Genomic DNA, 15,428 nt, shown 5'->3' on the forward strand with positions numbered 1-15,428 from the left:
TTGATATCCCATAGGATTTATTACAAAACAGTTAATTGAAAGTGGGCTTTGTTTATTTAATGTTCCAACCCCAAATACAAGTAGGCTACTGTATGAGAGTGGTGAAATCTACAGTGAAGAGGCTTCTATGCAAAAGTATGTATAATCAGAGGATATGTATAATAATACATTTAAATGAATAGAGTAGAGGTACAGTTATGGTGGTCTTGGTTTGGCTGTCTTCAGTCTTTGAAATTAACATGTGCCATATCAGTGATAGGGGCCTTGCCTCCTCCATTCTCAAGCCCTGAGTCACTGGCAAAGTCCTCATAGTCACTGCTCAAGTTGCCAAAATCCTCATTGTCAAACTCATCTAAGTCTTTCTTCCTCAGAGTGCATCCTGTCTTCTTTTGATTGGTGTCTTCCTCCTCTTCCTGCTTCTTTGTGTCAACCCTATTAGGTGAAAGCAGAATGAAAAAAAGATTCATGAAATATTCAACCCTTTAGATTTTTACAGCCTGAAAGTAGTGGTCCAACAGCACACGTTGTTATTCAGACACAAAAGCCTATTGAACTAATTGTGGATCGGGGTTAATTGTAACACATTTGTTTTACTTTTTGGCCAGTTGAGTTCAAAATGTGATACAAACAACTTAGATTTGTCTGCTACAAATTGATGTACAGTTGAAGTCGGAAGTTTACATACACCTTAGCCAAATACATTTAAACTCAGTATTTCACAATTCCTGACATCTAATCCGATTAAAAATTCCCTGTGTTAGGTCAGTTAGGATGACCACTTTATTTTAAGACTGAAATGTCAGAATAATAGTAGAGAATGATTTATTTCAGTTTTTATTTCTTTCATCACATTCCCAGTGGGTCAGACGTTTACATACACAATTAGCATTTGGTAGCATTGCCGTTCAATTGTTGAACTTGGGTCAAACGTTTTGGGTAGCCTTCCACAAGCTTCCCACAATAAGTTGGGTGGCTTTTGGCCTATTCCTCATGACAGAGCTGGTGTAACTGAGTCAGGTTTGTAGGCCTCCTTGCTCGCACACAATATTTCAGCTCTGCACACAATTTTTCTATGGGATTGAGGTCAGGGCTTTGTGATGGCCACTCCAATTCCTTGACTTTGTTGCCCTTAAGCCATTTTGGAAGTATGCTTGGGGTCATTGTTCATTTGGAAGACCCATTTGCGACCAAGCTTTAACTTCCTGACTGATGTCTTGAGATGATGTGGATATATTGAAGCAACATTTTCCTCCCTCATGAAGCCATCTATTTTGTGAAGTGCACAAGTCCCTCCTGCAGCAAAGCACCCCCACAACATCATGCTGCCACCCTCGTGCTTCACGGTTGGGATGGTGTTCTTTGGCTTGCAAGCCTCCCCCTTTTTCCTCCAAACATAACGATGGTCATTATGGCCAAACAATTCCATTTTTGTTTCATCAGACCAGAGCACATTTCCCCAAAAAGTACAATCCCATGTGCAGTCGCAAACAGTAGTCTGGCTTTTTTATGGCGGTTTTGGAACAGTGGCTTCTTCCTTGCTGAGCGGCCTTTCAGGTTATGTCGATATAGGACTCGTTTTACTGTGGATATAGATACTTTTGTACCCGTTTCCTCCAGCATCTTCACAAGGTCCTTTGCTGTTGTTCTGGGACTGATTTGCACTTTTCGCACCAAAGTACGTTCATCTCTAGGAGACAGAACGCGTCTCCTTCCTGTGCAGTATGACGGCTGCGTGGTCCCATGGTGTTTACACTTGCGTACTATTGTTTATACAGATGAACATGGTACCTGAAATTGCTCCCAAGGATAAAACAGATGTAGAGTTCTACAATTGTTTTTCTGTGGTCTTGGCTGATTTCTTTTGATTTTCCCATGATGTCAACCAAAGAGGCACTGAGTTTGAAGGTAGGCCTTGAAATGCATCCACAGGTACACCTCCAAATGATTCAAATGATGTCAATTAGCCTATCAGAAGCTTTTAAAGCCATGACATCATTTTCTGGAATTTCCAGAAGGCACAGTCAACTTAGTGTATGTCAACTTCTGACCCACTGTAAATGTGATAGTGAATTAAGTGAAATAATCTGTCTGTAAACAATTGTTGGAAAAATTACTTGTGTCATGCACAAAGTAGATGTCCTAACCGACTTGCAAAAACTATAGTTGTTAACTAATACATTTGTGGAGTGGTTGAAAAACAAGTTTTAATGACTCCAACCTAAGTGTATGTAAACTTCCGACTTCAACTGTAGCCATCATCATTTTAAAGCAAACAGAATGCGTAATTTTGTCTCAAACAAGGAGCGTTACAACCGAGGGTCAATTGTAACATACTGTAACAGTGTTTGTGGTAAAATGAAACATTAAAAGAATATCCTATAATTAACGTGCATTTCAAGAATGAATGCATTTTTATTGAACATAAAACTATTTTGGGAAATAAAATTTGCTTAGCGTGGCACAGTGACTTGCCTCTTCACATGACTTTGTAACTAAACTGAGCATGTGCACGGTGAATCACATGATTCTAGCTTGTTCCTGATTGGCGATATTGAAACTGACAGGCTATTTCCCCGGTCTTCCCTACGCACCCATATTATTATTAGGGATTACTACTAGGTTACATTTATAAGCAGTCAATTTCAAACGCTAAGATGTGTTCATGTCAAGTGCAGTGAAAATACGTTTAGTTGTATCAGAACAACCAGTAATTGGAACAGAACTTTCTGCCTTCACCCCCATTTGATTTATTTTCTATTTGTTAAGCACCTTGAAATGCATTTGTTGTAAGAAATGTGCTATAGACATGCAAATAAAATTTCATTTGATCAAGATTTAAAGCGCTAACATGAGTACTCAAACAAATTCATGAGTACTTGAACACGAAGGGTTTTCACCACTGAAGGCCATTTAAAGTTGCCAGAATTCTCACACGCATTTCATAATAATCTGTGTTATCATTACTTATCTGACAAAGACTTCTGTATAGTCGAAACGCTGTAATTATGGTGTTCCAATAAAGCACCGGAGAGCAGTAATATTCTGTGGGCCACCCTCTCATGCCTTTATTATAACATTACTTATACATAGAGCTAATCTCGAGGTATGAAAACAATTAACACCGTGGTAAATGTAATAATAAATGATCCCTCTAACATGCTATACTGAACAAAAATATAAATGCAAATGTAAAGTGTTGGTCGCATGTTTTATGAGCTGAAATAGAAGATGCCAGAAATGTCCCATTCGCACAAAAAGCTTCTCAAATTTTGTGCACAAATGTCTACATCCCTGTTAGTGAGCATTTCTCCTTTGCCAAGATAATCCATCCACCTGACAGGCGTGGCATATCAAGAAGCTAATTAAACCTCATGATCATTACACAGGTGCACCTTGTGCTGGGGACAATAAAAGGCCCATCTAAAATGTGCAGTTGTGTCACAACACAATGCCACAGATGTCTCAAGTTGAGGGAGCGTGTAGTTGGTATGCTGATTGCAAAGCGGTTGCCTGAGAAGTTAATGTTAATTTCTCTAACATAAACCGCCTCCAACGTTGTTTTAGAGAACTTGGTAGTATTTCCAACCAGCCTCAACTGCAGACCACGTGAAGCCACGCCAGCCCAGGACCTCCACATCCGGCTTCTTCACCTGCGGGCTCATCTGAGACCAGCCAACCGGACAGGTGATGTAACTGTGGGTTTGCATAACCGAAGAATTGTGCCACAAATTTCTGTCAGAAACCATCTCAGGGAAGCTCATCTGCATGCTCGTTGCCCTCACCAGGGTCTTGACCTGACTGCAGTTCGGCGTCGTAACGAACTTCAGTGGGCAAACGATCACCTTCGATGACCACTGGCACGTTGGAGAAGTGTGCCCTTCACGGATGAATCCCAGTTGCAACTGCACCGGGCAGATGGCAGTACGTGAACAGAGTGCCCCAGTGGGGTTATAGTATGGGCAGGCATAAGCTACGGACAACAAACAATTGCATTTTATAGATGGCAATTTGAATGCACAGACATACCATGTAGAGATCCTGAGGCCCATTGTCGTACCATTCATCCACCGCCATCCCCTCATGTTTCAGCATGATAATGCACAGCCCCATGTCACAAGGATTTGTACACAATTCCTGGAAGCTGAAAATGTCCCAGTTCTTCCAAGGCCTGCATACTCACCAGACATTGAGCATGTTTGGAATGCTCTGGATCGAGGTGTGCAACAGCGTGTTCCAGTTCCCGCCAATATTCAGAAACTTCGTACAGCCATTGAAGAGGAGTGGGACAACACTCCACAATCAACAGCCTGATCAAATCTATGCGAAGGAAATGTGTCGCGCCGCATGAGGAAAATGGAGGTCACGCCAGATACTGACTGATTTTCTGATCCCCATCGCTACATTATTTTTAAGATTTCCAGAGATTTGGGCATAATGAATTTACTTAAATTGACTGATTTCCTTATATGAACTATAACTCTAACTTTATATTTTTCTTCAGTGTAGTTTCCATTTTCTTAAATCCAAAAGGACAGTGTCATGTCGTATGTTGATAGCGGTCATTCAAAACAACAAATTACATGCTAAATGAGAACATAGTTATTATTTAGCTTACAATGAATTAGGTAAATGTGTACTATTTGTTTTCAACCAGTAGACGGCAGTAGAAACAGACATCCCTGTTCCCAAGCAACACCTCTGCCAGCTTAGCAGACTGCTTGTGGGCTTTAGACTCACATACACCATAGTGTAGGAAGTAGGAACACTCACGGAATTACGATGTCCTCTTTCTTCCCACACTTGGCACAAAGCTCCAGCTTCAGGGCACAGGGTTTACAAATGACGTGATACGCATCCTTCACGGTCTTCTGAGAACATTTCACACTGAAACACATAGAAACACTCCCTGAATACCCATGTCCTCCTCTCACACCCCTTCACTAGCCAACATTTCACCCATACATATCCCCAAAAGCTTTCCTTGGTTTTCCTACTAAAACACAATTAAATTGGACACGCATGTTTGGTTTTGATTTGGAGTGGTAGCATCTAACAAGTGCATTTAATTATTTCCTGGGCACTGCAAACGACGACTTTCCAATCAGAACTGTCTACAGATATACCTTCCAACACAGGACGCGTACTGCTAAAACAAGTACAGTCATTTGCCGAGTACTTAACTCCAACACTTATGTCCTAAGACAGAATGTTACTGTTAAAATAACTGTACTTACTGTTATTAAGTACAGCTGGTAGCCTAGCAGTTATGAGTGTTAGGCCAGTAACCGTAAAGTAACTGAGTAACGGTAAGGTAACTGGTTTGAATCCCCGAGCCGACTAGGTGTAAAATAACCCTAAACCTTGATCTAGGCACTAACCCCTAATTGCTCCTGTAAAACAGTCGGGGTAAGAGTGTCAGCTAAATCTAAAATGTAAAACAATCAACTGTAAACATGACGTCAAGCTTTGTAGGGCTAGATAAGTATGTTACGCCGTTTGGGTCTTTGCGTGTCAAAAAATACAATGTGTACGACGTAAAAAAATGATGAACGCTTTATGTGACGTGCAGTCATATTCAGGTCCTGATTGGTCAACAAGCTTATTGTCAAATAAGCTTGTTGACCAATCAGGACCTGAATATGACTGCACGTCACAAAGCGTTCATCATTTTTTTACGTCGTTATTACACAATCACTCGTATTTCACATGTCAGTCACAACGATTCATCAATACGTATGCTATGATGATGGTAAGGTTCTCTCGCGCACCTACAGTGCTGGTCATAAAAAGCTAGCTAACTGATGGATGCAAACAACGTTCTTCCCCAAAACCATAGCAAAACGACAATCTGTTTCAGTAGCTATATAGTTAGCTAGCTAACCATATAGCTAGGTGTCAACTAAAATAACCCTAATTTATAAGACAGTTCTTATTTGATTAATGGTGGTTGGAACCATCTATGTGAAGCTAGCCACAATAAGGATTAGCCACAATAGTGGACTTTGCGGTTAGCCTTCAAAATAAAAGTATATAATTGACAGTGATGCAAATGAATACAAATAGTAGAATTATGCCATAATTGAATAGATCATAATAAACAAGGTTGGAATGTTATATTTTAAAAAAAATCAACAATACTTGTTCATTTGACAAAAATCTGTTGAAATCACACTGGATGTATTAGACTAGAATTGTAAATGGGGGCATACTTATTTCACTGTACAGCCTTACCTACAGATTGTGGCTCAATGACATGGGTCATCAGTCTACTCAGTGACACCCAGAGAACATTAGCGTTGTAGCTCTTATTGCTGGACTCTGAAACAACTTAATTGAGCCACATTTATTGCCAACCTACTATGTGTATTGAACATGATTCGTTTTCAACTCTCCAGAGAAAGACAGCAAGAGCGGTAGAGATGCTATGAATGATCGGCTATGAAAAGCCAACTGACATTTACTCCTGAGGTGCTGACCTGTTGCACCCTCGAATACCACTGTGATTATTATTATTTGACCCTGCTGGTCATCTATGAACATCTTGGCCATGTTCTGTTATAATCTCCACCTGGCACAGCCAGGAGAGGACTGGCCACCCCTCAGCCTGGTTCCTCTAGGTTTATTCCTAGGTTCCGGCATTTCTAGGGAGTTTTTCCTAGCCACTGTGTTTCTAAACCTGCATTGCTTGCTGTTTGGGGTTTTAGGCTGGGTTCCTGTACAGCACTTTGTGACATTGGCTGATGTAAGAAGGGCTTTATAAATACATTTGATTGATTCCCGAGGAAAAACAATACTGCACAGATGTTTGAGTCTGATAACTGAGGACGTTGGGAAAAAATATCTTGGTATTGAGTAGACTGATACCCAATCCTTAGGTAAAGCTGTACAGTGCAATATGAATGTCAATACACACAATAGGCTGACTTGGGAGGTGATTTCACACAGTCACAGTCTCACGATAAGTGCTACAATGGTAATATTTGCGTAAACTCTTCACAGTTGTGTTCTGTGGGTGTCACCAAGTAGACTGATACCCCATTTCATTGCTTCACATTCCAACCTTGTTTAACATTATTTTGTCTAAATATGGCATGATTCCACCAACTGTAAAATTCTGCATCACTTTTAAAAGAGGTGCTTTTATTCAGAAGGCAAACTGCAAATTCCACTATTGTGCCTACTCCTTATTGTGGCTAGCTTCGCAACATATAAACCAGTCCGGTCGAGCCTCACTAGCCAGATGAAGCTAGCTGGCTGCTTATAACGTTAGCTTTGGGCAACATGGTTAAGTAGTTGGCTAGTTATTTATTTTTATGAACTGAAGTTCAATTGCAATAGGCGAACAACAAGTGGCTACCTAGCTAATACTTACAAGGATTCCTAAATCATTGCTAAGAATATTGAAAATGACTGCAGTTTCTACTGTTCATTGTTTTCAGGCTGGTTGTATTGGTGCTAGCTAGGTACCAAGCTAAAGCTAGCTAGCTACCCCAGAAGTAGCGGTCGAACAAATAATGCCTTATTACCAACGCGGTATTGTAAACATTGTTCGTGGACCGAGGTAAAGACAGATTCAGGATGGATATTCGCCTGTAGTTTTCCTTATGTCCACCAACAGCAGTTAGGGACTGTCAACAGTGACATATCACATTATTCAAATTGCAATAGCTCTTTAACCATTACTCCTAAAACTGGTTCTAGCTAACCAGATGGCATAGACACATTTTTTTTGTCGATTTACATCTCGCACTATTTTAAATTATTTATTTAATTTCAATAGCTCCTTGGACCTACTGACTTCAAACAAGGTTCAGAATGTACACTCAGTGGGCCTACACATTGCACACCCTTTAGTTTGTCCATTTTCATCTCACGCAATTTTACATGAATTCAATGAAATTAGAAATATTGAAAAACAATAGCTCCTTGATCATGTAACCTACTAACTTCAAACAAGGTTCAGAATGTCCCCAGACTACCCTTCTATATTACAAACCCTATAGTTTGTACATTTTCATCTCACACCTTTTTACATGAATTTCTCACACTTTCTAATTTCAACAGCTCCTTGGTTATGTGACCTACTGACCTCAAAACTACTTTCAGAATGTCCACGGACTGGCGGGTTGAGGCGTCTAGTGAGGTAACGTGACCAATCCAGGAGAAGCTGACGGGAGCCCCGGGGAGAGTTCTCTTTCTTTGTGAAGGGCAGGGCGCCCTGGAATGGGTTTGCCACGAGAGAGGGGCCCATGCCCTGGAAAGCTTTGTGGCGTCCTGTGAGCTCTCGGTCCTGGAATATGGGGCTTTTGGTCAAGCATGAAAATGTGAGGGCGGTTCCACCAGACAATGATTTGCTGTAGGGCTCTTGTAAACTAATCCTTACCTTTACAGGAAGCCAGAGAATGATGGCGCGAACGCATCCCTGGCTTTGGCTGGGAGGAGTTAAGTCCTGGGAGACAGATGATTAAAGTGTACTACTGACATCAGTCGGATCACAGAGTAGCTGTGGTGAAACATTTAAACACACGTCCCCTGTATACTCAGCTAACTCTAAACCGCAAAAGTTTGAATACAACGTTGGTTTCGGCTGGTCCCGCTAACAGTGGAGCACTAAATAGAGATGGAATGTGCTTAGCGGTTATGGACACTGCCAGGTCTCAGGTCCGCCTGGGTGCTGTACTCTACACATTCTATGTGGGAGCTCTCCTCCCACACTCCTTGGAGCATGTAGTGGAGATGGCATGTGCCTTACCATTAGCTGACACTACCAGGCCTCAGGCTTGCCTGAGTGCGGGACACCACACATTGTAGGTGGGGAGGTTTCCTCTACGCTCACTAGACTCGAGGCGGAGACTAAAAACATTGGCCCCGCAGTGATAGGGCATTGCATGGATCTGGCTCATGCCCTACGAAGTGGGGAGAGGTATCTCCAGCTTGTCTGGGGAGGGAGGCCTGCATCTGATGTGGGTAGTACCATCCACACCCAGTGATTTGCTGTGGACCCACAAAAATGGATGGAAGAAGCCTAGGTTCCTACTGGGCACGGATCACTGAATGTCAACTTGATTAAATTCAAAAGGAGCGTACCCACCTGTCGCGGTCGGACTCAAATCACCCGTGGGGTGACTGTGACCCCCCCATGTCAAGTGAGGAATATTGATGAAGCGCTGGTAAAGGTGGTTCCTATAGCTCTGTCCCAGACGGCTGACTGGGAAAGTAAATGATTGAAAGGGGATGATTATTTTCTGTTGCTTCTTCCAACACCCGGTTGATGGTGCCGCTAGATACTGCGACGTGCATTTGGTTTTCAATCCTATAAGTATTGCGCTGGCACTTGATGTCGATTGGGTGTAAAAAAAAAAAACAGTTAAAGTCAGCTGAAGGTTAGTAGCGGCAACTGATGTCCAGTTTGTAAGACAGAAAAGCCTCTGATGATACAGCCGGACGTGACTCGACTGGATGTCAATTTGATGCTATCCGACTGTTGCATGCTACCCTTCGCGGTCGCACTCAAACCACCTTTGGGGTGTAAACAGCAGGACATAATTAAGAGTATCTTGAGGTAGCCAAATGCCTTGTCATCTAATTAGTGACATGCATGAATGGATGAACGAGATTCCCACTGTCCCTACCAACTATCTAGCGAAACCACAGCCAAGGGAACAGGCTTGACGGAATCAGTGGGGAAAGAAGACCCTGTTGAGCTTGACTCTAGTCTGGCACTGTGAAGAGACAAGAGATGTAGAATAAGTGGGAGGCCTCGGCCAGCGGTGAAATACCACTACTCTTATAATTTTATCACTTACCCGGTGAGGCAAGCCCTGAGCGAGCTCTCGCTTCTCCCCGCTCCGGGGACAGTGGCAGGTGGGGAGTTTGACTGGGGCGGTACAACTGTCAAACGGTAACAGGTGTCCTAAGGCGAGCTCAGGGAAGACAGAAACTTACCGTGGAGCAGAAGGGCAAAAGCTCGCATGATCTTGATTTTCAGTATGAATAGACTGTAAAAGCGGGGCCTCACGATCCTTCTGACCTTTTGGGTTTTAAGCAGGAGACGTCAGAAAAGTTCCCACAGAGATAACTGGCTTGTGGCGGCCAAGCGTTCATAGCGGCATCGCTTTTTGATCCTTTGATGTCGGCTCTTCCTACCATTGTGAAGCAGAATTCACCAAGCGTTGGATTGTTCACCCACTAATAGGGAACGTGAGCTGGGTTTAGACCATCGTGGGACAGGTTAGTTTTACCATACTGATGTGTTGCTGCACTAGAAATCCTGCTCAGTACGAGAGGAACCGCAGTTTCAGACATTTGGTGTATATGCTTGGCTGAGGAGCCAAATGGTGCGAAGCTACTATCTGTGGGATTATGATTGAACGCCTCTAAGTCAGAATTCCCCCTAAACGTAACAATACCGTAGCGCCGCAGATCTTCGGTTGGCCCGGGACAGCCTGCTTCTTTTGGCAGGTGAGTAGAGCCGTTCGTGACGGGGTTGGGGTGTGGCCGGATGAGTTGCCGCCCCTCTCCTGATGCATGTTTGTGGGGAACCTGGTGCTAAATCACTCGTAGACGACATGATTCTGGGTCAGGGTTTCGTACGTAGCAGAGCAGCTCACTCACTGCGATCTATTGAAAGTCAGCCCTCGATCCAAGCTTTTGTCGGGGACGGAAGGCCTCTTCCTCCATCATCCTCCTCCTTTACTTACGGGTTACAAGGTGAATGCAGAAGTTCCAGGGGCCGGACACAGAGTGTGAGAGCTCAGGTGGGTAGAAGGCGTAAGACATTGACATTGGGCTCTGGATAGGTAGGGGGTGGTGGTCACCCATCCGCCCGGGCCCGTCCTCTGGTGGGAATGTGACTCAGGTTGGGACTCGCTGTGGAAGTCAAAGTGTCACCAGGTGCACGAGGAGGCCTCCCCCAAGGCGGGGGGCACTCACAGCCCTGGTGACACTGACTCGGACTACCTCGGACCTCAGACTCAGGGGGCTGTGGGCAGCACTCAGGCTGTGGAGGTTGGAGTGGGGATTTAGTCTCTGAGCGGAAAAAAGCGGGTGGGTCACCAGGAGCACAGAGACTGTTTTGGGTTACCAGGAGCACGTGGTTCCTGACAGCGGGACTATAGATGTCTTAGTAATTCCAGGGAGTAAGCTATACTCTAACAGGCTGACCACACCGCTCCCGTCGCATTGCCAAGGGACAAAATAAAAGTCCTTTCTACTTCCGACACAGATCGCGCTGCAAGTCCTGCCTCTCCCATCTCCTCATTGGTTTATAGAAGCAGGTACCCACATGGGTGATTGAAAGACAAGTGTTGCCGGTCGGTGTAGTAATACTATGAAAGTTTAGATGCCAATCACCATATAACTTCAAAGATGAAAAAGCCTGGAAGGAGGAGAGATGACTAAAACGGATTTAGTTGACCGTTTTATGTGTGGATTAATTGTCGGAATAGAGGACATTGTGCATTTCAGGTAAAATAACAATTCAATGTTTATATCCCAGGACAAATTAGCTAGCAACAGCAAGCTAGCCAAATAGGACAAATTAGCTAGCAAGTGCAAGCTAACTAGCTAAATTGCCATATATGTTTAATGCTTTTCGACCTGTCCCCAAATTAATGTAATTGGTTCAGAGTTTGTTTTGATATTTTAACCTGCGTGTCGTGATCGCGTTTGGTGTAGGGGGACAAAATAAATGTATGCACGATGGCGCACGCACGCAGCCGGTTTGGGTTCCGTGTAAGGCCAAGGGAGAGGGGTGTTGACCGGGTAGGGAGAGCAGGTGTAGAGGTCTGGAGGTCTGTAGTTCCAGGGAGTAAGCTATACACTCAGGCCCAGGGAGAGGGCAGGGAGTGTAGGCCTAGAGGCCAGGAGTCAGAGGTCACCAGGTCAATGGGGGCCTGCCTGGAAGGCCCCAGAGAGAAGGCCCAAGTGAATAGGTGGGTGAGTGACACTGTCCTTCAGGGGAACAAAGCAGGCAATTCAAGTAAAATTGTGTGAGATGAAAATGGACAAACAAAAGGGTGTGCCATGTATAAGGCTAGTCAGTTGACATTCTGAACCTTGGTTGAGTCCAGTAGGTCACATGACCAAGGAGCTGTTGAAATTACAAAGTTTGAAAAATTAATGTAAAAACATGCGAGATGACAATGGACAAACTAAAGGGTGTGCAGTGTAGGCCCACAGTGTAGATTCTGAACCTTGTTAGAAGTCAGTAGGTCACATGACCAAGGATCTATTGAAATTCAAATGTAAAAGTTTGTACTTTGTTTACACTCTCTAACTATTTCAACTGGGAATACAAAATCCTGCTCACATTTCCACATGTTTATTAGATTGGTTAAGCGAATTAATGTCCAAATCGTGAAAATAAGACCTGTGCAATGTTGTGCACATTTTGTCCAACGTCATACTCATACACAACCAGTGTGTGCTTGTTTGTACAGCTTTGACAATGCTACTGATAGTTGTGGTGGCGCTTGGCTTGCACGTGCAAATTCAGTACACACAACATTCTATAATAGAATTGTGTTATTTGAGTTATATATTTTTTGACACGCAAAGACCCAAACGGCGTACCATAGATACGTGGGGTATATGCATGCACCTTGGTACATCCTACCTCCATTTGGCTCTCTATTGGATCAAAACGTTCTCAAACGACACTGAGTGCATATATTTTTAACATGTGTGTGTGTGTGTAACGTACTAACCATGTTCGGGGTTGGGTGAGGGATTTGTATTTGTTGTACTTGACTTTCCACTCAATAACTTCCTTGCAGCGTTGGCACAACCCGTCGTGGACCTTTGAGTTTGCTATCTGCAACAATATCAGCACCAGATTTACACAGGGAAAAGTAAAACAGACCTAAAATCTGCACTGCATTATCCATACGGAAGGTAGACATAGTTACCAGACAGAATGAATTCAAATGGTTTGCTAGCTAGCCAACTGTTTTGCTAACATACTGCCATCATGTCTTGTATTAATGACGGCGCTATGTAACGTTAGCCAGTCAGTCATAGACCGTACCTTTACTTGAACACTTGCTCCATATTTGTCGTTCTTGTAAGCAGTCGTGTTTTGGTGCTTCTGTCCTCGCGAGCGAGATGCGTTGCCTTTTTGAGAACTCATTTTGCTAAAATCAGAATTCAGATCCCACAACACATGGCATGACAAAATAACCCGGAAGAATATGCCTCGTCATGAGTGACGTCGGATAAGGAGTTACAATTTAACTTAGCAAAATCTCAATATCAACGTTTAATAGCATAAAAATCCACATGTAAATATAGTATTGTTCTAATTGAAATATCGTATTGACACTATCTCTTTTAGATAACGCATTTCCCTTACCCCATTCCGCTAAAAAAATAAAATAATTACGTCATTCTACACCGAAGAGGTAACGCCTTGAGCAATCTGATTGGCCTTTGTTAGAAAATAGTCGTTTCTAATTGGCTTTCTTATAAGCCAATTCAATCATACCGGCGTCACTACGGTTTCGATGTTTTTATGTTCCGTTTTCCGTAGAGAAGACAGTCTGCAAGCAACAGTGGTTAAGCTACAAGTATTGAACCTGTGACTGAAGTCAACATTATATAACATATTTGGTTTACTTACGTCTTGTGGAGGCATTTAAGTTAATATCCGGACCACATGGACAAGACTGAGTGTCAAATAGTTGTAGCTTGGTTTGGGTAGACAGTAGTCGTGTGTAAACGTCAAGAAGATTCATAGCTAACGTTACCCTGCTAACCAGAGTGGACGAAGGGAAGATAAGCTAAGGCATTTTCGAGTCAACCTGCCTGGTTAACGTTAGCTACTTGTACGTGTTATCTGTCTACGGCAGTTAGCTAGCTAAGTTACTCGCCAGAATCATCGAAATACTAACTACAATCCGCAACATTACCAGGTATGTGTGTGATCCTCTTCGGGTAGCCTAGCTAGCTACTATCAAATATTTTCTATTGACTATTAGCTCATTAATAACGTCAATTATTGGCTGTTAGGAAGTACTTCTCTTTCGTTTAAGGGTGTGGCGTAAACATCTTTGATATTATGCATCTCAATCACGTCGCGTGAAGAAGAAGGAAGGAGTTCCCATAGGTCGTTTGGCGACCCGTTACTTTACTCAGAGCAACGATTACATCCGTAACACAACGACGTGTTTGCTGTACCTTTGCCGACCACTGTTTACTTTTCAGTCATCATAGGCTGGAAAAGGTGGCCCTACGATTTATTTTCTTTAACGTTAATATATAATCGCAACGAATCATTTCTGGCAAGCACCCCCGACTAGAAAGATTAATCAGGCGGTATATACCAATTAATTGTGTATTACAGCCTGATTAATCAGACTACTTGACAGGCGTTGATAAATCTCCAGTACCACCGTAAACTAACGTTGTAGCTAAATGTATCAGGATGTCTATAGCCAGGCCTTTTGGATAGTCTCTAAAACAAACCCTAGCTGATGTGTAACGTTATGGGGTCCCCTAGAATCTGAATTGCTTTTATAGATGTTGGCTGACTAGTCATGAAAAAGATGTGTGCGCTTCCATGGGGTAGAACTTAGCCTGTTGTGATTCTGGATGGCCAGATTGCTTGCAAGATTGACAAGACACGTGAGTGCTAGGGGAGGTGCTGTGGGATTATTTAAAATACTCTTTCCCCTAGGAGAGAAAGTCTGTTTTGGCAGTGTGTAGAGCCTCCTTGACACAGAGAAGAGCAGTTTCGGTTGAGTCAACAGTCTTGAAGCCTGACTGGTTAGGGTCAAGAAGATTGTTCTGAGCGAGATAGCAAGAGAGTTTGTCAGAGACGGCATGCTTAAGTGTTTTGGAAATAAAATAAAGATGTGATACCGGTCTGTAGTTTTTGACATCAGAGGGGTTGAGTGTTGGTTTCTTGACGAGTGCCTCTGGCTATTTTGAAGTAAGAGGGGACACAGCCATTGGTTAGCGATGAGGAATGGGAGAACGTCTCCAGACATGGTCTGGAGGAGGGGTTGAGGTCGAGCTGGCAGGTTGTCGGGCGGCCGGACCTCACTAGTCGCAGGATTTAATCTGGAGCGAGAGAGGGGAGAAAGAGGTCAAGGCGTAAGGTAGTTCTGTGTGAGCAGGACCAGTGGACTCAATAGGCTGAGTGAATGAGGAATGGCTTTCGCCAACCTTCTTTTCAAAGTAGTTGACAAAGTTGTCTGCAGAGGGAGTAGGGAGGGGATGGAGGAATAAGAAGGGAGGAGAAGGTGGAAAATAGTTTTCTAGGGTTGGAGGGAAAAACGTGGCATTTAGAGTGATAGAAAGTGGCTTTAGCAGCGGATACAGAGGAAGACAAGGTAGGGAGTGAAAGGATGATAGGTCCGCCGTGAGGTTAGTTTTCCTCCATTTTCTCTCAGCTCCTTACAGTCCTGTTCTGTAAGCTTGCAATGAGT

At 43.3% G+C, this 15,428-nt stretch overlaps 2 protein-coding genes across 4 annotated transcripts in view; one reads left to right on the plus strand and one right to left on the minus strand.

The window, feature by feature from the left end:
• On the minus strand, nucleotides 1–14,015 carry LOC120052944 (uncharacterized protein C9orf85 homolog). 2 transcript variants are annotated; one of them, XM_039000288.1, is made up of 5 exons: nucleotides 13,619–14,015; nucleotides 13,028–13,133; nucleotides 12,708–12,814; nucleotides 4,771–4,884; nucleotides 1–432 (listed from the first exon to the last, which is right to left on the minus strand). In XM_039000288.1, the coding sequence occupies exons 2-5, from the start codon at nucleotides 13,127–13,129 to the stop codon at nucleotides 222–224; spliced, it is 534 nt and encodes a 177-aa protein (XP_038856216.1). In that variant the 5' UTR covers nucleotides 13,130–13,133; nucleotides 13,619–14,015; the 3' UTR covers nucleotides 1–221. The 2 variants fall into 2 exon arrangements, with proteins under 2 accessions (XP_038856216.1, XP_038856153.1); XM_039000225.1 differs by lacking the exon at nucleotides 13,619–14,015 and having other exon boundaries at nucleotides 13,028–13,202.
• LOC120052819 (alpha/beta hydrolase domain-containing protein 17B) overlaps nucleotides 13,492–15,428 on the plus strand; it is a 19,541-nt gene continuing 17,604 nt past the window's right edge. The window contains exon 1 of one of the 2 annotated variants that reach the window (XM_039000028.1): nucleotides 13,492–13,910. The gene's annotated coding sequence lies outside the window, so the exon portion shown is untranslated. The remainder of the gene's footprint in view (nucleotides 13,911–15,428) is intronic. The other variant, XM_039000104.1, reaches the window with a different exon arrangement.

This window comes from Salvelinus namaycush, chromosome 1 (genome assembly GCF_016432855.1).
Source record: "Salvelinus namaycush isolate Seneca chromosome 1, SaNama_1.0, whole genome shotgun sequence".
NCBI lineage: Eukaryota > Metazoa > Chordata > Actinopteri > Salmoniformes > Salmonidae > Salvelinus > Salvelinus namaycush.